General features: G+C 42.6%; 1 protein-coding gene across 6 annotated transcripts in view; it reads left to right on the top strand.

The window, feature by feature from the left end:
* Nucleotides 1–21,788, top strand: part of HECTD4 (HECT domain E3 ubiquitin protein ligase 4) — a 96,560-nt gene that overhangs the window by 6,400 nt on the left and 68,372 nt on the right. For all 6 annotated transcript variants that reach the window (XM_064168998.1, XM_064168994.1, XM_064168997.1 and 3 more), the window contains exons 2-10: nt 8,486–9,003; nt 11,914–12,003; nt 12,367–12,497; nt 14,732–14,840; nt 16,023–16,161; nt 17,685–17,855; nt 19,607–19,799; nt 21,097–21,258; nt 21,359–21,472. In XM_064168998.1, the coding sequence (XP_064025068.1) occupies nt 8,486–9,003; nt 11,914–12,003; nt 12,367–12,497; nt 14,732–14,840; nt 16,023–16,161; nt 17,685–17,855; nt 19,607–19,799; nt 21,097–21,258; nt 21,359–21,472 (1,627 nt within the window). The remainder of the gene's footprint in view (nt 1–8,485; nt 9,004–11,913; nt 12,004–12,366; nt 12,498–14,731; nt 14,841–16,022; nt 16,162–17,684; nt 17,856–19,606; nt 19,800–21,096; nt 21,259–21,358; nt 21,473–21,788) is intronic.

The raw sequence follows: 21,788 nt of genomic DNA, 5'->3' as shown, positions 1-21,788 counted from the left end.
ATGTTTGCAGGTATTTATTTTGGAAACACAGAGATGTATAAAAAAAAGAAAAGCCTTGTAGAGGGGTTAGAAAAATATTTTAAAAGAAACCAAGACAGTGTTTGCACTAAAACAGCTTCCTGCTGTGGGCCTGCAGAAAGTGCTGTAAGCAGAAATGTTGTTACCCACCAGAGCAACGGAAAGTGGAAGACTGGGAGTGTGTATACAGTATTTATGGGACCAGTTTAAATTCTGATGTGTATTTCACATTCCAGGTTACCTTTAAAGCTGTCACTTCTGGCATTGCTCTTACACAGTAATCCATAAATACTGTGAGTCAGTCTTTTTTTATATGTTTTATTTGTATGTCTAGAGGCAAAATAACCAAGTTAATAAGTGATGTGCCCTACACATTGTCAACTCTGTGCTACAAGAGGAATCACAGGAAGGTTTGGGTGGGAAGCAACCTTTAAAAGACATCTAGTCCAACCTCCCTGCAGTAAGCAGGACCATCCCCAACTAGATCAGCTTGCTCAGAGCCCCATCAAGCCTGACCTTGTATGTCTTCAGGGGTGAAGAATCCACTACCTCCCTGGGTGACCTGTTCCATTATTCCGCCATCCTCAGAGTAAAGCACTTTCTAACATCCAATCTAAATCTACCCTTTGAGCTCTAAGGTAGTGTTAAAAGTAACTTGGTTATGTTTTCTTCATGCCTCTTTTAAAAATACCTTAGTGTTTTGAGATTGTTTCTGCTTTTCTATATGGTTTGTTCATTCTGTGAAATGGGAATACTACTTGTTTAATACTCAGGAGGGTATTAGAAGTCTAATTGATACTGGCAAATGTACCACCACCTTCAAGAAGCTGTTATCCTTATGTGTGGAGTTCAGCCAATTTAATTATGTAGAGAAAGAATTAAATGCTATTCTGGAGATTTAAAGTCTTTCACTTGCAATATGTAACTTTAAGGAGAAATACACCTTTAAACAGCTTCATTGCTCATCAATTCCCCATGTAGCGGAATTAAAACTGATCAATGAAACCAGCATGTTCAGCCCAAAATGGTTAATCTGGGAGAGTAACTGAAAATAGTCCCTGTTCACCTTTGCCACTAGCCATACGTTTTCTTTCCTTTTCCATCCTACTTCCTTCCATTCTACCTGCTGTTCCACACCAGGAAACTGGTCTAAACCAAGCAATCTAGCTTACAAAAACCACAACCAAGCAAAAATCCCCTCACAGCCACTACTGCCAGAGAGAGGGTGAAGAGGCAAGAATTTTAGCTAGAGGAGAAAGTTGCCTTTTAGTGGCAGCTCACGTTTAAATTTACTTAATGTGGTCTTAGAATCTCAGTCTAAAATTCCTCATGTAGAGGACTGCCTTAATTGTAGTACATCCAGTATTTGCTATCAGTCTTCATTATCATGAATGCACTGACTGCTTTCTGGAGCAGTATTGGGAAAAATATTATTTATTGGGAAGAAGTATCTGGTTACAGTGGTGCAGTAAGATGAAACAGGGCAAAAAAAAAGGGAACAATTTTCTAAGTATATTGATTTAAACTATTAAGGGAATAAGATTTAAGGACAAAACACTGCAAAGTTAAAAATAGTGACAACTGAACTCTGTACTAACAGTTTTTCATTCAGTGTAACTTGAGGTTGTTGCGGATTGGACTTTAAAAATCAAAACTTTTCAAAGGTGGTCTTTGACACTTGAAATAGACAAAGCTGGAAAGTGTGTAATGCCTTGTACTCAACACTGATGGGAATGCAGCTTGAATACTGGGTTCAGTTTGGGGACTTCAGTACAAGAAGGACATTGAGGTGCTAGGGCATGTCCAGAGAAGGTGATGAAGGATCTGGCAAACACATCTGCTGAGAAGCTGTGAAGTGAGGGATTATTGACTGGTCCAGGTGACTGCTGATGATGCACTGACATTTAGTTCTCTGCTTCTCATATCTCCCCAAGTGCTGTAAAAGTTCAAATGAAACCCAAATACTAACAGAAGTATGCTGGAAATCAGTCCTAAATCAGAGTGTAAATACTGAGGCATCAAGGAGGCAGGAGGAAAGGAGATTTTTACCTCTTTCTTGCCGAATGAGGAGGTATTGGAGAAGACAGCTTGAGTAACAGACGTTTGTGTCTGCAGGGAAATGAATCGGTCCTTATTTTAACAAAGAGAACAGGCAGATCCTCTGGATAGGAGGAGAGTAATTTAGGGGCAAAGGATTAAATTTTGCTGGGGGATTTAAAAAGGGAGATTTGGCAGAGTGCACCAGATTTTGTTGCCTGAAGACACCCTCTTTACTGGGTGCAGCCTTGGGCAAAAGGTGTTCAGAATGACAACCTCTGTCAGGCATGTGCAGGGTAAATGATGGAGAACACCTTTGTGGTTCGGCCTCAGTGCAAATCATTTTAGCACAGATTTTCTACTTCCTTTCCTCACCTGTGCCTTTTATACACACTGGTCTTTGTATTTCCTGTTTCAGAATTTGTGAGTAAATGTGGTGGTTTGTTTTTTTTCTTGCATTTTATTTTAACTTCCTCTGACTTCACATAGCTTTAGGATAACAAGCGTTGCCTGAGGATATGAGAAAACCATAACCAATGTGCTGAGGAAACCTTGGCAAAGGCTGCAATTCCTTTGGGAAGCCTTTAGACTATCCAAAGGGAAGCAGCATAGATAGAATGGAGCAGATGAAGCTTTGTCATTGGTGTTGGGTTAGAAAGAGGTGTGTTTTGCTAAGGAGTGAGAACTAGAATGCTTCCTTGGTGTGAAGCAAGATCCTGGGAACTTGTCTGAACCCTGAAAGCTCCCAAGTGGTTTGGCACAGGCAGTCACTGTAAAAATTTGGTCTTGAAGCCTCTTTTTGGAGGTAGCTCTGAGTACCTCCTTCTAGTCAGTAAAGTCTCCTTTGAGGAAGATAGACCTTTACAACATGTTCTAAAGATTCTAGTATGACCTTACACCTTTATCCCACTACCCTGCTATTTTTCTGGAAGAGCAAATGCTTGCATCAACCTTCAAATGATGTCAAATGGCCAAGTTTATTCACTGGTTCCATAAGCTGTGTATGAAACTTACATGATGTAAATTGCTTTTCAGATCTCTGTTAAATCCCATTTTGGAACTGTCATAGACTCATACAATGGTTTTCGTTGGAAGGGGCCTTAAAGATCATCTAATTCCAATCTCCATGCCATGGGCAGGGGCACCTACTACTAGATTAGATTGCTCATGGCCCTATCCAACCTGGTGTTGAATACTTCCAGGGTTGGAGCCACCAAAACTTCACTGGACAATCTGTTCTAGTGCCTCAGCACCTTCATGGGAAGAATTTCTTCCAAATGTCTAATCTAAATCCAGCTTCTTCCATTTTGAAGCCATCACCCCTCATCCTGTTACTCTGTGCCTTTGTAAAAAGTCCCTCCCCATCTCTTCTGTAGCCCACTTCAAATCCTGAAGGCTGCTTTAAGGTCTCCCTGGAGCCTTTCCTTCTACAGCGTGAACAGCCCCAACTGTCTCAGCCTGTCATAGAATTAACCAGTTTGGAAGAGACTTCCAAGATCATCCAATCCAACCTGTCACCCAGCCCTATCCAATCAACTAGATCATGGCACTAAGTGCCTCATCCAGTCTTTTCTTGAATGCTTTTAGAGGTGGCAGCTTCACCACCTCCCTGGGCAGCCCATTCCAATGCCAATCACTCTCTCTGCCAACAACTTCCTCCTAACATCCAGCCTAGACCTGCCCTGCCACAGCTTGAGACTGTGTCCCCTTCTTCTGTTGCTGCTTGCCTGGCAGAAGAGACCAACCCCACCTGGCTACAGCCTCCCTTCAGTTAATTGTAGGTAGCAATGAGGTCACCCTTGAGCCTCCTGCAGGCTGCACACCCCAGCTCCCTCAGCCTCTCCTCACAGGGCTGTGCTCCAGGCCTCTCACCATCCTCATAGGGAGGGTGCTCCATCCCTCTGATCATCTTCTGGCCTCCTCAAGAACTGCTCTAGCAGTTTCCTGTCCTTGTGTTGAGGGTGCCAGAACAGTCCACAATACTCCAGATGGGGTCTCTACTTCATGTATGATTAACCCAAGTTAGTGCCTCTTTCCTTGAAGCAGAAAATCCTTAACATTTCCAGGCAGATCAGATTTATGTGCTTATAAAGGTACAGATTTGGTTCTGAGTTCACATGAGGTGGTACAAAGCTTGAGGTAACATATGGTTGTAATTTAGGTGGGTAGAACTGAAATACAACCTGGCGTGGATCTGGGGGGTTCCACTGTGTCTCTGGGAAGGGGAGAAGGCTTTACTTAACTCCTCTCTGCTGTGGAAGTATCATCTAAAAGGAAAAACTGACTAAGCATACCACAGCTTATCTTTTATGGTGTCTTTGTTATTAGCCCAGCCAAAGACCATAGCTCTATTTTCCTCAGCATTTTAACTCTCAAGATGAAAACATTTAATTCTTTTCCTTCCATTTCTGCTGTTTGTTGTCACTTAGTTGATGATCCATCACTTAGGTAGTTTACTTCAAGAAAGCCAACTGCTATAGAGAGTGATTGCATCTCTAACAGGAAACAATTCAACTTACTAAGTTGTGTCTTCTGCTGTCTCAGAAATACGAGGTAGTTACTTTAAATGTGTAATGTGTGGTTAAGGGCTTAATATTCTTAATCTCTTAGAAGAAATTAATTAAAAGAGGTTCATTAGTTTTTAGAAGCTCAGTACTAACATCTATTCAAGTGTAATTATGATGTGAATTACTTTAAAGTGAACTTTTCATGACTCTAAGGATAAGTGTTCTACTGAAAAGCATTTTCATTGACTCCAGGAAGGGTGTTTGTGGGAATGGCAGATGTGAGTTGTCCTGAAGCATTTTGTCAAGCTGCTCAAAATTCTGCAATGAGACATAAACACCAATTTCATATTCTGTATTCCTGCTGCCTGCACTTAGAGAGAACGCAACCAACCCTGTATGAAATCACCCACTGCATCTCTTAATCGCTTACATTCCCCCTCCTTCCTTTATTTATTTTTTAATTAAATGGAGAGCAGCTTCACAGTGGAAAGAGGGACCAAAGAGTGTGTGTTTGGGGGTGGAGGACATGAAGCAGTGCTGCATGTGACCAGGAGCTCTTTGGACACTGGATCTAAAGTACCAGAAAATGCTTGGCTCTTTGCTGTCTCGCTCTATTTAGCCTGTATCTGGGGTTAAACTCTGGCAGTTGTTCCATCACCCAATGACCTTTCCCCAGCAGAGAAGGAGAATTGGGAAGAGGAGACCTACAGGTTGAAATGCTGTGTCCATCAGGAGCAGGGAGGTGATTGTCCGCTTGCACTTGGCTTTGGTGAGGCCACATCTCAAGTTTTGTGTTCAGTTTTGGGGACCACAACACAAGAGAGATGTGGAGGTGCTGGAGCAGGTCCAGAGGAGGGCAAGGAAAGTGGGGAAGGGCTTAGAAAATAAATCTTATGAGGAGCAACTGAGGGAGCTGGGGATGGGTAGTGTGAAAAAGAGGAGTCTGAGGGGAGACCTCATTGCTGTTTACAGCTACCTGAAAGGATGTTGTGGAGAGGCTGCTGCTGGGCTCTGCTCACAGGGAATTGGAGACAAAACAGGGGGGAATGGCCTCAAGCTGAGGCTGGGGAAGTTTAGATTGGACATTAGGAAAAAGTTTTTCACAGAGAGAGGTGGTGAACAACTGGAGTGAGCTTCCCAGGGTGGTGGTGGAGTCACGCACCCTGGATATGTTTAAGGGTCATTTGGATGTGGTGCTTAGGGATATGGTTTACAGTGAAAATTGCAGAATAGGATTATAGGTTGGACTTGGTGATCCTGAGGATCTTTTCCAACCTGGATGATGCTCTGATTCTGTGAAATGGAAATGGATTTAATGAAGCAGCCAAACTGGTACCAACAGCAATATATACTCAGCAAAGACACAGCAGTCACTGAACAGGGCAACAGTCCTTGAGAGCTGGAGAAGGAAGAGGAATAAGATGAGGAGTCCAAGCAGGAAGCTCCTCAGCAAACTTTCCCCTTTATACTGAGCATGGTGTTTATAGTCTGAGGTACACCTATAGCAAACTCAGGTCAGCTGCCCTGGCTGACTCCAAACTCATGATATGCAGCCCACGGCTGGCCTGGGATTCTGTCCCACCAAACCCAGGACACTGTTCTTGAGGTTTCCTTAGCTTAAGTAATTTGATCTCAGCTGTTGATGTATGCTGCAGGAAGAAAGTTTGTCAATTCCTTCAGATTGTGAGCTCCTTTAAGTACCAGGCTGGGTACTAACCCATAACTATGGTTCTTTCTGTCATAGTGTTACTTAGCTTGTGCTGTTGCAGCTTTGTCTCCAGTTTCACTTAGAAGTGCCAAAAAGGCTCCTTTCTTCTGTCTGGAAGGGTGATGATGAGACTTCAGGTCTTTAAACTGGAAATAGTTTGAGAAAGGTGTAGTTAAGTGCAACGTGATAGAATTGAAGGGGGAGCAGGGGAAGGAGAACACATAACAAAACTCTTGGTTGCTTTGAGAGAGCTGGTGGGTTTGTTTGTTTACTTGAGAAGCTCTAAAACTGGAACATGCACATTCGTATTGCAAAACATTGTTGACGTATTAGTTCCCATCGAAAGGCGCTAAATCCAGCTCCTGGGACCTTCCACCCCCTCGGTCCTTTTGAAGTTCTTGGCAAAATTGCCTCGATTACAGGGCGGGGGGAAATGCTCCGGAGGAAGCAAGTCTTTGTTTTCAGAGATACTGTTGCATATGAATACTGTGTTCAGTTATGGGCCACTCACTCCAAGAAGGACACTTCGGTGCTGGAGTGGGTCCAGAGAAGAGCAGTGACCCTGGTGAAGGGTCTGGAGAACAGGTCTGGTGAGGAGCAACTGAGAGAACTGAGGTTATTTGGTCTGGATAAAAGGAGGCTGAGGGAGACTTTCTGGCTCTCTACAACTCCTTGAAAAGAGGTTAGAGCCAGGTGGGGGTTGGCCTCTTCTTCCAAGGAATAAGCAGTAGGATAAGAGAAAATGGTTTTAAGTTGTACACAGGGAGGTTTAGGTTGGACATTATTAAAAACTTCTTCCCTGAAAGGGTTCTCAAAGGCTGGACCTGGCTGTGCATCCCTGGAGGTGTTTACTGGTGGTACTGAAGGACCTGGTTTAGCACCAGACTTGGTAGAGTAAGGGAGTGGTTAGGCTTGATGATCTTAAAGGTCTTTCCAATCAAAACAATTCTATATGTAGCTTACTTTATAATCTGTATTTTTGTTATTTTAGCATCACTACTGAGGGCTTAAAACCTGTGTCAGCATTCCCTAAGCCCAGGCTTCAGTGACAGTGCTGATCCAACAGTAACAGGCTCTGTGGCACTTCTTTCGTCTCCAGTATTATAGAATCAGTCAGGGTTGGAAGGGACCACAAGGATCATCTAGATCCAACCCCCCCTGCCATGGGCAGGGTTGCCCTACAATAGATCAATCTGGCCACAGCCTCATCCAGACTGGCCTTAAACATCTTCAGGAATGGGGCCTCAACCACCTCCCTGGGCAGCTCATTCCAGGCTCTCGCCACTCTCACGCTGAACAACTTCCTCCTCACATCCAGGCTGAATCTCCCCACCTCCAGCTTTGCTCTATTTCCTCTAGCCCTGTCGCTACCTGATAGCCTAAAAAGTCCCTCCCCAGCTTTCTTGTAGGTCCCCTTCAGATACTGGGAGGCCACAATAAGGTCACCTCAGACTGGTATAACTTTATTCATGCCCATAAAGTACATCAATATGTACCCCATACTCTGTAGCAGATGACAGTGAATCTAGAGATCATACTACAGCCACATGATTTTATTTATGCCAACCATATCCTGGGCTGCATCTAAACCAGCATGGCCATCAGGTCAAGGGAAGTGATTCTGCCCCTCTATTCTGTTCTTGTGAGACCCCTACCTGGAGTTCTGTGTCCAGATCTGGAGTCCACAACAGAAGGAGGACATGGACCTGGTGAAAAGGGTCCAGATGAGGCCACAAAGATGAGCAGGAGGTGGAGCACATCTCCTACAAGGATCTGTTCAGCCTGGAGAAGAGAAGGCTCCAGGGAGACCTTAGAGTGCCTTTTAAGTACCTGAAGGGGGCCTACAGGAAGGCTGAAGTGAGACTTTCCATGAGGCCATGGGGTGTTAGGGCAAGGGGTAATGGTTTGAAAACAGACCAGGATAGATTTAGATTGGACATTAGGAAGAAAATCTCTACTCTGAGGGTGGTGAGAGACTGGAAAGTGTTGCCCAGGGAAGCTGTGGATGCCTTATCCCTGGAGGTGTTCTAGGCCAAGCTGGGTGAGGCCTGGAGCAACTTGGCCTAGTGGAAAGTGTCCCTTCCCATGGCGTGGGGGCTGGAACGAGATCGTTAAGGTCCCTTCCAACTCCAGCCATTCTAAAAGTCTCCTCATCAGCAGCCCCTTGAAAAAAAGACACCCCTCCAGTAAATGCCAACTTGTGGCCTCCTTTCAGATCCTGTCGTTCGAGACGAAGAACCCGAGGGAGCTGGCCGAGCGCTTGCGGTCGGTGTGCGGGAACCAGAGCAATGCCTACGCGCGGCTGCTGGAGTACAGACTGAACGCGCTGCGGGGACTCTGGAACGCCCAGCGCCAGCTCGCCTTGGAGGAGCAGCATGACCGGGAGAGCTCGGGGGATGAGGAAGCGCTGGCCCTGCTCAAGCGGCAGGGCCTGCTACAGCAGCCTGAGCAAGCGCCGTTTACTTCCCGAATGGGGCTCCTCTTGGTCTTTCCCCTCATCCAATCTCAAAGTAGAACAGACCCTTCTCTCTGTAACATAACTGCTGAGGTGCTATTGAATTGCCTTCGAGACTGCCAGCCTTTGAGTTTGACTAAGGAACCTGCTGACTGTCTTAATGGGATCGAGTCTTTGCTGTGCTCCTGGCTGGAAGACACTTCTGCTTCGGGCCGACAGATTCCATACAAGCAAAAAGAAAATGCTGCTGCAGCCCTAGTTGCCTTGGCTTGTGCAAGGTAAGGAAGCTACCCTGAAATGACAGCTTGTGCTTGAGATTGATGGTTTGTATTCAAACACAAGAATCCAAAATGATGTGACCACACTGCTGATGCTGTTTGTTGATTGACATTAGTCTCTTTCTTTTTACTCTTTAAATGTCGACTTGAAAAGGATGAAAGTGATAAGCCAAGGTTTTGTTGTTTTTTTTTTTCTGCATATGTTTTGCATATATAACAAGAAGGATCTAGGTAGGATGCTCTCTATGACTACATGAAAGGAGATTGGAGTGAGGTGGGGATGGTCTCTTCTCCTTAGTATCAGGTGATAAAATGAGAGGAAATGGCCTGAAGTTGTGCCAGGGGAGGTTTAGGTTGGAGAGAGTAGGAAAAATTTCTTCACTGTAAGAGAGGTCAGGCATTGGAATAGGCTGCCCAGAGGGGTGGTGGAGTCACCATCCCTGGAGGTGTTCAAGAAACACATGGACCCATGATTTGGGACCATGGTTTAATTGCCATAGTGGTGTTGGCTTGCTGCTGGGACTCGATGATCTTAGAATTGTACTGGTTGGGAAAGCCTTCTAGGATTCTATTAAATGCCTCTTGTGCATATTGCTGCTTCTACTGCAGTGATCTGTTCTAGGAATTGTTCCCAATGTTTTTTAGCATGGAGGAAGATTGTCTTGCTTTTCCCTTTGTGCTGCACCTCTGATATTTATTTTTTTTTAGCTTACACGCCATCATTTGGCTGTAGAATGCATCCCTGCCAAGCATCAGGGCAATTTCTTTCATACTTCCATGTTGCCTGTGAAAATCTGGAGTGATTTCTGCATTTTGTTGCCAGTGAAGAGTTCAACCAGTGCAGACTGAACTGTCTTGTGCTCCAAGTGACTTTAGCACAGCATTAGGTGACTGGGGTTGAAGTGGCCATAATTATTGTCAGTGAAAACTTAGGGTTTTAGGGGATGGGGCTTGGGGAGAGGGGGAGGAGCGTACAAATCAGCTTCTGTGAAGCCATGTGAATGTGAGTCTGAAGTCACAAGTAGCCTTCTGGAAATCTTGGCTTTCATGTTTCTCAGATTACAACCTTCTCTGTCAAGTTCAGTGCTGATTTAAGATGTTGAAGTTCTCAGATGTCATGATTTGCTTCAGAAAAAAGCTTTATCCAAATGAAAACCACTTGATTTTCTAGTGTACTTGTTCTAATGAAGTCAATGGGAAAGCTACTGGATATGGCAAACTCTTCTGCACTGTGACAACTGCCTTATCTAAAAGACAGTCCACTTGAACACAGTTCAGATAAATTGGATTGGATAAACATCAGCTCATTGATTCTTTTTAATTCCCCCCCCCTTGAGATGTCAATTTTGAGGGAGTGTGGGATGTTCTTTTGCAGCTGACTTTATAAAAGAGCTATGTTTCAAGTGCAGCTTCCCAAATGAAAGTTGATCTTGTGTTTTCTTTGCAAACCTCACAGTGTTTCCAGGGTCATAATATCCTCATGTGTTCTTTTTTTACCTCTGAAAGTCTTGCATTTTGCCTTTAAATATGTGATTTGTGTGGAGAAAAAGCTTTTGAAATCAGACTGTTATTGAGATTCCTAGTTGCAATCTTGGGCACTTCATATTGCTAAGAATAAAACAACAGGGCAAATATTGCTTTAAATAATTAATGGAGGTGCTTTGAAGTATTTGGTGTCGGTTTCCTCCAAGTTGAGATTTATCAGTGAAAGCATAAAGCTGAAAATGATAGTATGGGGTGGGTGGAACAGGGATTGAGATGAGGAGGAAGAGGAAAGTTAAGGAGATGAGACTGTTCATGTGTGACAGAAGGCAAAAAGCTGTATTCAGCAGTGGCATGGAGAAGATCTCTTCAATTGATCAGTCATGCTTCTGAAGAAATCAATTCCTCACTGACTTCTATCATGCCTGAGATGCAATCAGGACTCTTGTATTTAGCCAGCATATTATGCCTGGATATAAACCCACCACATCTTTCAGAAATTGACTTCTTAATTCTCTGGCCCAGAAAACAGAAACTGTAGAATGTAGTTTTTAAAGACCTTTTTATCTCTTAATTTCTACAAAACCCAGGCATTTCCCACTCTATCAAGGCACTGACTACAGAGCCTTTCCAAATTAATATTCAACTTATGAATGAGCAAGGATTAGAATTGGAGTTACAAACTCCATATGTTAGTAAATGCCACAGGAAAATTTTAAAGCAGCACACTTTTCAAGACAAGATTTGAACAGCTTTGATATCGGTTTAATTTTGGTTTCAGAACTCTCTCATCCATATATACATTTAAATACATTGCCTTAGAAAAGAATAAGCTTCCAGATTCATGTTTGGAAGCAGAAGCAATCAGTCTCTTGATAATAAATGAATTAGTTTGGTCTTTACTGTTTTAGTGTAGAAAGCCATATCTAGCTAAGTCTGCAGCAGCTCTTACTAATACTTTGGCTCAGCCCCAGCAAGATCCGCAGATTGTATGTGAAGCTTTTTTAAATATGATTAATCAGCTGCAGGAAATATTGAAAGGAGTTGTCTGTAAGAACTGCAAGGCTGAGGTGTTTTACCCTATGCCTAGCCTGCCTTCACTGTACACACTGTGACACAGCTCATGGTTGCTGATCTCCCTGCCCACATGGTGCTTCAGCCATGTCCAAAAAACCAGCATGATTTAGGCCGGCAGTTTGCCAGCGCTCCTCTTTTGTGTTACCCTCTCTTCCTCTTTTCACATCCTCCACAAAAGAATGAAAATCATCCAGAAAAGAAATGCAAATCAGAAAAGAAGCTTGGTGGCATATCTTGGATAGTCTCTCTTTCTGCTGCTGGATATTATATTCGGCGTTGCTGCTGTTGTCTGTGTGCATTCAGTCTTGGTTCAACAGACATCTTTAATTCATGTTTTTCTTATCCTTTTAGAGGGTCGCTGAAAACCTTTGTTCATACAGTGCATCTATTACAGAAACAGACTGATCTGGGGTCCCTGCCTGTGGCTGATGTCTTGTACAGGTTGGTGGTGACTTGTCTCATTGTGGCACTTGGTCATTAGCTCTGCAAACGTGCAAGTGCAGTCACAGATAAATGTCTTTAAATGTCATTAGAAAACTTTAGAGTTATTGGAAGCTCTAAGAGTGATCAAAATGTAGCCACCTGCAGAAGGAAGACGTTAGAAAGTCCAATCTAAAAGGATCTGCTAATTTTTTTGGGGGGTGTTAAGTCTTTAATTTTTTAAATATTGATGATTCCCTTAGGTAGCTTATGAAGTCTTGGCAGAGAATAATTGATTTAAATACCTCTTCATATGCACTTTTGATTGAGATGGGTTTTGCTATCACTGTTTTCTAAGCATCTTCCTTTACTTTCTGTTTCAAGGTTATTGCTTTTGGAGGGAGGACCTGGATCACCCTCCTGTTTGTTGGGGGGAAAGCACATAGTGTCTTGGGGCTTTGAAGACATGTTACCTGCACCTGATGCCAACACTGGGACCAGCAGTGAAAGTAAAGGTGAATTATTTCATGACCATCAATATTAGCAGAGGAGGAGGAGATGCTTTTAGTGGTGCTAATTGTTTAAAAATTAATGTAAAGCTGTGGAGTGGGGAAGGCTTTCTCCTTTTCTGCTGGAAGCAATGTAAAAGCAAGTACAGTACATATCAAATAACTGAAAGCTGAGGGGTTTAAAAGAACCATCTGGAGAGAACTGGGCAACACAGGAGTGTCTTGAAGCCTGATATCTAGTGAAAGGGGGAGGGCAGCAACTGTCTGGGCACTTGGTTGTCATAGTCTATACATTCAGAACCAAAGTTTTGAAAACATGGATCTCACTTTCAGGAGTACTGACTTGTCTATGTTGGGTTTGACATACCTATTCTCATGAAGTTAATCTAACTCGAAATGTCACTTCTGTGTTTGCTTGTTTTGAAATTGATTTGTGGATCAGATAGGAAAAAAAATCCCATTTGGTAATAAAATTAGGAGGCTAAATCTTAAGTTTGGTGTGTTAAGGTTAGTATGGAGTATCATTTTTTAAACTGCAAGATAAGAGGGTTCAGAAAATGGTACTTCTGCGGGAGAGCAAATGCTAATTTATATTGTCTAGTAATCAAGTTGTAGGACACAACCAGAGGCAGTAGATACAGTGACCCTCCCTGACTTCAGTGGGATCTATGCAGAGAGGTCAAACTGAGTTTGGATATTACCCACTCATTAGTCTTTCAGTAAGCACAATTTGTTTCTCCTGTGCAGTATCACTGTGTTCAGGATCTACCTAGCACTGGCAGAGCACATTTATTTTTAGAAGTACAAGTTCATTGCTTGCCTTTTTTTTTTCCCTTTCCTTATTCTACTTTTGTTTCTGCCCAGTCTATTTTTTTATGTTCTTTATTTTTTTTCAATTCTTTTCCCTGAATTAACTCTCATTTTCCTTTGCTCTGTTTCCTAACTACTTTTTGCACTAAGAGTTCACATTGCTTTAAAAATATTGAAGTTTTGATGACATCTCATTAAGTTTAATACAAGCCATAGGAATTTACAGATCTGAGTTGTCAGTTGAGAACATCTATATTTTGAAGAGGTTCTTCTTGCTAGGGGAGTGACTAGGTTATTTCCCCGACCCCCTTTCCCTGTCTGTTCAGATTCTGTGAAGTTAAATAGGTTGACTGGACTGGTTTATTGACATATTATTGCTGTATTGTTACAGTGCTTTGCCTTCTGTGCCCCATCGTGTCGTGTTAATAATTCCTACTTTCTAAGTGACAAAGATAGGTTTGAAATACATTTTGTCTTAATTTCACAGTGTTCAGAAGTGGAAGAGCTTTACAATGAGCACAGAGTCGTACCAGAAATTGAATCAAGGCTCAGTATTAGATTATTCCTTCCTCACAAGCAGAATATTACAGCAGTGGTACTGAGCAGAAGGGCTTCCACACACATAAGCCTTGCTGGTGTTATATCTTCCTGCCAGTTCTGATTTCTCAGCAGCATTACCTGTTGCACAAGCAGAAGAAAATGGTCTTCTGCTCCTCTACGTCATTCTGAAGGCATTTAAAAGCAAATACTCAAGTTAGTTTATGTTTAAGTAAAGGAATTTTCCACTTGAAATGAGTTTGGTTGAATAGTCCTGTGTTCCTAAGCGTGGTTGGCTCTGCTAGTCTAGTTCCTGCTGTATTTATAGCTTTGACCAGTGTGCAGAAAAAAACAAGTTCAAACTTCCTGGTGTTCTCTACAGCAGCTTGGGCAATAATACCCCAAAGCCAGATCTTTACCAATGAAATCAGAACACAACCCAGGAAAGAAACATTACTCAGAAATGGATGACTGAATAATGGAAAGAAAAAAAAGTGCTAATGTCATTTTTTTAATCTCAAAAGAAAAGTTAAGTGACTAGCACCTACTTCTTGTTAAGTTTGTTTAGCCACAGCAGGAAGTTTAATAGTCCTGAGGTTTGTGTGAGTAAGTGAGGCATAAACTGGGCACCTCCTTGAGGCTTGAAAGCAAGGTAGAGAAACTACTCTAAAAAGAATGGACTTTGGCAGTGTCACAGGAGCTATTAGAAGACCAAATAATAAATTCACTGCTTAAAAACAGATGCTTCTAGCCCATTGGTAGTGACCTGTCAGGAGCATCTGCTGGGTTTCAGTTGCTGCGCTAGCTGCTGCAGCAGTGTAATGACCGTGGAGAATTTCCAGTGTGGTTTGTTACAGAGGAGGTCTCTGCTCTGTTCTTTCTTCCCCATTCAGATGCAGACTTGGGGCGCTGTCTTGCAGCAGATGGGCTCTATCTTTACACAACAAATTCAGTGGGCAGAGGAATAAGCAAATTAGGATCTGGATTACATGGTACTTTGAGGTAAGTGACAGTTGAGTATTTGCTGTTCTGCAGATCTGTTGAATGAAAAGTAGAAGTTCTTGTTTTGGTAAACTCTCAGCTGCTAGGTGTAACAAGACTAGAAGTTAGTCACAGAATCACAGAGAATCCCAGCATGGTGAGGTTGGAAGGGGTCTCTGGAAATCATCCAGTCCAAGCCCTCTGCTTGAGCAGGGACACCCACAGCAGCTTGCCCAGGATCACAATGTCCAGGTCGGTTTGGAAGCTCTCCAGAGAAGGAGACTCCACAACCTTTCTGGGCAGCCTGCTCCAGGGCTCCAGCACACTCATATTAAAGAATTTTCTCCTCCTCTTCAGATGGAACATCCTGGGTTCCAGTTTGTGCCCGTTGCTCCTCATCCCCTTGCTGGGCACCAGTGACAAGAGTCTGGCCTCATCCTCCTGCACTCCTTGTGGCTAAACAACCACAGATCTCTCAGCCTTTCCTCCTCACAGAGATGCTCCAGTCCCCTCGGCATCTTTGTACCTCTCCAGTAGTTCCCTGTCTCTCCTGAAGTGGGAAGCCTAGAACTGGACCCAGTACTCCAGCAGTGGCCTCACTGGGGCAGAGTAGGGGGTCAGGAGAACCTCTCTGAACCTGCTGGTCCCACTCTTAACTGCACCCTAGCATAGTACATCTGGGTTTTCCTTACATGCTATTTTAATGTTTTGGCTTTCTTGTCTGAAATTCTTGACTGCACTTTCTCTAGAATTTTAGAATAGTAGAAATTGAAAAGGGACCTCTGGAGGCCACTCAGTCCAGCCTCTTGCAGAGAGGTGCACTAGCAGAAGAGCTGGTAGTTTAGATTTCATTTTAATATCTAGTGAGTTGGTTTAGTCTTTGCTGAGAGGCATATCCTACAGCCTAATTTTGTGGCCTTTTTATTTATAGTGCTTGAGTTTGTCAGTCTGTGTTTTCTCATTAAGTCATTCATCAAATAAACGATTAGTGCAGATGTGACTCACTGTATCTACCTTCCTGCTTCCTTCATCCCTGGAAATCAGGAGGCTTCACATGCTCTAAGTCTTTCATGGTAGAAATTGCTACCTTGAATTTGAGTTCAGTCGAAGTTCAGGAACGTGGTTGTGAATTGTTCTTGGAAAAAAAACAAAAGCCCAGGGTTGTCAGAAGTTTTAATATCCTCCTTTGTTTAATTTCCCCAGAGGTTTTGTGTACTGCCGCAACGAGGAGCTGGAGGCTGGCTGGGTGGCTTTTGGCAACAACAAACTTCTTCATCGGCCCGTCTCCTTTGATAATAAACCTCACTCCCTTTTCCAGGTGGTGGATCAACATACCCTCCAGGTAACAGAAGCAGTTCACTGCAGGGTTAGAGTAGAGTAAGGAAACATTCTTAATGAATCACAATCATTTCTGGCTTTAATTCATTTTGTCTTTGAAGTTTCTTCTTTTTACTGTGTGAAACTGCATTGTTATAACTGCTGTGGAAAGAACTGCAGGATAGAATCATAGAGTCATAGAAACAACCAGGATGGAAGAGTCCTCCAGGAGCATCCAGTCCAACCTATTGCCCAGCCCTATCCAATCAACTAGACCATGGCACTAAGTGCCTCATCCAGTCTTTTCTTCAACACCTCCAGGGACAGCGACTCCACCACCTCCCTGGGCAGCCCATTCCAATGGCAAATCAACTTCTGAATCCTCTCATAGATGGTTTGCTCTTTCTCTGTGTACATATTTATGTATATGCACATAAAAGTTTGTACAGACATCAACTCTTTTCCAAGAGCTTGTCTCTAGTATGGTCACATAAAACAGTCAAACTGCAGTAAAATTGACTTAAAATGAAAATACTGTCTTTCTCAAGAGCTGATTCTCCTCCTGTTCTAACAAAACTCAGGTATTGTGTCTGACCTAACTGTTCTGTAGATAAACAAGTGCCATCCTTTAAAAAGCTTTTACTTATGGTATTTCCTGTCATGGATAGACACATACATTTGTGTCCAGTGTGCTTCCTGAAACAGAGAGGATTTGGATTCCCCTTTTCACCCAGAGTCTCAAGTAATGTTTCAGAGAAGCTGCAGCAAGTAGTACCATAAGGTGCAAGAAAGCACAGCCATAGTACCATAAGGAAAACACACATGCTAAGGAGTTGTTAGAGTGGAGATGAGCCTTTCATTTTTGGGGATGTGAATTGTTTGGATGTAAAAGTTGGTTTGTGAGTAGCAGATCCATTTGGCAAAGGTTCTGGAATAATTCTTCATAACAAGTAAATATAATAGTACTGTTATGTCCAGTTATAAGCTTCTTATGGACTAACTGCACTTGATCACAGCCACAGAACTCTTTTAGTTGGAAAAGATCTCTAAGATGATCCAGTCCAACCATCACCCTTAAGACCACCATGGCCACTAAACCATGTCCCAGAGTGCCATATCCACATGTTTCTTGAACACCTCCAGTAACATTGACTCCCCCTCCCTGGGCAGCCTGTCCCAGTGCCTGACCACTCTTGCAGTGAAGATGTTTTTCCTAATCTCCAATCTCAACCTCCCCTGGCACAATTTCAGGCAATTTCTCTCCTTCCATCACCTGATACTAGGAAGAGGAAACTGACTCCCACCTCCTTTCAGGGAGCTGTGGAGAGCAATGAGGTCTTCCCTCAGCCTTCTCTCCTCCAGGCTGATCAGCCCTGGTTCCCTCAGCTGCTCTTCACCAGCCCTATTCTCCAGACCCTTCACCAGCTTTGTTACCCTCCTCTGGACCTGCTCCAGCAACTGATTTTTATTTTTTAAGTGCATCGTTAATATTCCTCAGAACAGCCTTCAAAATAAGAGCTGCTAAGATGTTCTCTTCTTCTCCCCTAGGTGTGTCAGATAGTCCCAATGCCAGTAAACCACTTCCCAGTGGGCAGTACTATGACTACCGTGCATCTTTCTTCAGATGGTACATACTTCTACTGGATTTGGTCTCCTGCAAGCCTCAATGAGAAAACACCAAAAGGCCACTCTGTCTTTATGGATGTTTTTGAACTTATAGTAAGCAAATTCCATGTTTTCTGTGTTTCTCTGGTGGGTAATGTGACTTAATTAAATCTCAGCATTTTCTAATGAACATATTAGGCTTGGATATTGATCTGTGTAATCTGAATAGCTGCTTCTAATTGTCTTTGTGAAATGAGTTCTCACTGAACAGAAGGTGTATCTGCAGAGGACACATAACTATCATACTCCAACAGTATGAATTGTCTTGTAGCATAAACCATATTTTATTGTAATTAGCAATTAAGTTTAATGCTGAGGCAGTAATTCAGTGTATTAGGATTTAAAACATTGTTTACTGTGGAGCTGCTTTGTTGTGTTAAAAGCTGTTCAGGTCTCACCATTCACAAATACAATTGTTTTGGCTACACTGCATTTAGAGCCTCAAATGGGTTTTGTGTTGTGTTCCAGTCACTGGGTGTAGTGTAAAACCAAATAGATTTCAAAACATTCTATCTTGAGAAAAGTATCAGTGGTTTGAACTCCTTTTTCTTCAGTGACTCTTGTATGCACATGTGGGTGTATATATACATATATGTGCTTACACATGTGGATGTATATATATATAGGCTTGTATTTGAGTGTTTGCATTCTTATTGGACTAATGAATCTGTCTGTAATTTTATTCATTCGTAGAACTCTAACATTGATAGCTGAAATCTTAGGAGGATTTAGCTTTTTTGGAGCATTTTGAATGCAGCATCTGTGGAGCTACTCAGCAGCTGCTGTGCAACAGCTGTGTGCAGTGGGTGATGGATCTAAGAGGTGTAGGATATAGAAGTGCGACTTAGAGAAAATACCTAATGCTATAAATCAAACCTTTATTAACATGTGCTCTTTAATAACACATTTTCTAAAGACTGTCATCCAAGAAAACAATTGTTTACACTTTTTGGCTGGTAAGTGATTTAAGGCCTCTTTTTACAAAACTTGCCAGTGGAACATCATTAATACTGCAGAGAGGCTAAATATTGCCAAGCAGAGTTCCATAAATTAACACTAAGATTGTGACAAGCAGCTCAGTCTTTGAGGACAGACAAAACAGAGGATGCTGTATTGAGCTACATAAAATTATAGAATCAATTGGATTGGAAAATGTCTTCAAGGTCATTCTCTAATTCTACAAAGTCTAGTGCCAAGCCATGTCCCTCAATACCACATCCCCATGGCTTTGAAACACCTCTAGGGGTGAGGATTCAGCCACCTCCCAGGGCAGCCTGGGCCAGTGTTTGAGAACCCTTTCAGGGAAGAATTTTCTTCTGATGTCTGGTATAAACCTTCCCTGGCACAACTTGAGGCTGTTTCCTCTCATGCTATCCCTTGTTCCTTGAAAGAAGAGACTAACCCCCTGGGTCCAACCTCCTTTTGAGGAATTTTGGAGAGCTGGATCTCCCCTCAGCCTCCAGAATGAACAGTGCCAATTCCCTCAGCTGCTCCTCACCAGACCTGTTTTCTCAACACTTCATCAGCTTCATTGATTGCTCTTCTCTGGACCCACTTTTTTCAGTGAGGGTGCCAAAACCAAACCCAGTATTTAAGGTGTGGCCTCACCAGTGCTGATTGTGACAGATCCACACACAAAATAAATACTCATCTGTATAGCTTTTCTGAAGATGCTTCTAGCAGCAGGGTTTAAGTTAAAGTTTCTAATGTGACCTGATACATTGGATTGTTCAATTTTGTTATGGCAATCTGTCTTCTGTGGGTTTCAATATCTAAAAGTAGGTATTTTTTTTTCACTTTAACAGGTAGAAAATGGCATATGTATGGCAAATCCTCTACAGGAACGCATTATATTAATGAGAAAAGAGGGGGAATCTGCCAAGAGTATAAATGAGATGCTTCTGAGCAGGCTCTCTAGGTACAGAGCCTCCCCATCAGCAACACTGGCTGCTCTCACTGGCTCTACCATCTCCAATACGCTGAAAGAGGACCAAGCAGGTCAGAAGAGCTTTTACTGCCTCTCAGTAACCATTCATAGTTTGGTTTTTAACAGATATGGTATCAGTTCTAGGAATTACTATCTTCTTAGGACATGTAAAAAGAAAAATATGTGGTTCCCCTCCCCCCCCAAAAAAAAACCTTTACAATATTTATATTCAATATTTGTTTAATGCTGGAATTAGAAAGTTCCTTTGTAGCTGAGGTGTTGATTGGAAAACCTGGTTTCTAACTGCTGTGTAAAAATGGACTGCAGTTTAGAAAGTGAAGCTATTCTCTCCCAAGTACCTTGAATATTATAAATAGGAGGAAATGATGCTTTTTTTTTTCCTGAGGTAATTTGTCCCATGTTTGGATTCCTTTATGGGCTTGCTGAAACTACCCATGTTAACTAGGCAATCCCAAATGAAGAGCATTGATGGCTTTCAGGATGATCTGGAGCTTTGTAAGAATTGGCTTAAGATAAGGTTTTATTCAGGTTATCCTGAATTACTTCTCATCTTCCTTCATACCTGAGTTTTTCTTCAATGTCAAACACTTAAAGGAATTTCCATAAAACTATGCAGGAAGTAGCTCTGCTTACAGGGAAATCGGCAGAGACTTAGCTCAAAGAGCTATTTCCAAGGCTGTGTTTTGCCAGTTAACAACTAGATTGCTACAGAAGAAGAAGGAATGGTTATTCTTGGGTAATTCTGTAGTCACTGCTCAGAAGTGTTGATCAGCTGTGTCAGGAGCTGGATCATCATGACTGTATACGTTTCATGTGGAGCAGGAGACCTTAAAATAGTAAATGCGTAGTGAATCTCAAATGATCTCTTTATGTTAGAAGAATATTTGGCTCTAAGATGCTGCTTTCAGTACTTTTTACCACCAGTTTCCTTTACATTTAAATTTTAGGCTCCTTATTTTCCCTGGGATGAAAAGTAGATTGTTTTGGGGTTTTTTTTAAATCTAATTAATTTCTAAGTTGCTCTCTGTAGTTAACCTGTGCAAAACTTTGCTCTCTGTAGTTAACCTGTGAAACTCTTTGCTCTCTGTAGTTAACCTGTGCAAAACTTTGCTCTCTGTAGTTAACCTGTGAAACTCTTTGTATGCTTCAGGGGATTTGATGCTGAATGTGTGGGATTGAAGCTACCCCTCTATGCAGCTGCAGAATGTTGTTTAAATGAATTTCCATGCAGATTTATTTGAAATACTCATTTCTATTTATACAGAAACCTGCCTGACATTAGGACTCCTTAACATTGTCATGAAATATGTGATTGTGTTCTATTTTTTTTCCTGCTTAATATTCCAGCTGCAAACACCAGCTGTGGGCTGCCACTGAAAATGTTAAGGAAGACTCCAATCTACACCTGTGGAACGTACCTGGTGATGTTGGTCCCACCCCCAGGTGGCTCAGGCAGTTCTGCAACACGCTCCCTCTTTGGGGGAACAAGTGCTTTGTCATCTTTAAAAAGTAAGAGAGAGACAATTGTGGCAGGTTGGGAAATCTTTGGGTTTCTGAAATCCAAGAAACTTCTCTGAAATTTATTGGAGACCTTTCTTTTTCTCTGTAGTTCTTGCTTCCAGCTTGGTGTTCAATATTTCAGACGGGCAGTTCACAAGCAGGGCAGATCTTATTGATGCTGCAGGAAGTTCTCTTGGACGTGGTGCTCTAGTTCCAGGACTTGGTAAGAAGTTGTGGTGGGTTAGAAGTTTCCCCACTATTGAAATTTACCAGACTAGTTCAGATTCATCTTGAATACTGTGGACTGTGTTCAGTTTTGGGCTCCTCAGTTTAAGAGGGACAGGGATCTGCTGGAGAGAGTCGAGCAGAAGGCTATGAGGATGATTAGGGGACTGGAGGGCATGGCTGATGAGGAGAGGCTGAGGGACCTGTGGCTGCTTAGTCTGGAGAAGAGAAGACTGAGAGGGGATTTGATAAATGTTTGTAAGTATCTGAGGGCTGCCAGGAGTGGGGGGACAGGCTCTGCTCACTGCTCCCTG

Source organism: Pogoniulus pusillus, chromosome 30 (genome assembly GCF_015220805.1).
Source record: "Pogoniulus pusillus isolate bPogPus1 chromosome 30, bPogPus1.pri, whole genome shotgun sequence".
Lineage (NCBI taxonomy): Eukaryota > Metazoa > Chordata > Aves > Piciformes > Lybiidae > Pogoniulus > Pogoniulus pusillus.
Note: the sequence above shows the minus strand (reverse complement) of the source record. Positions and strands in the feature narration are given on the sequence as shown.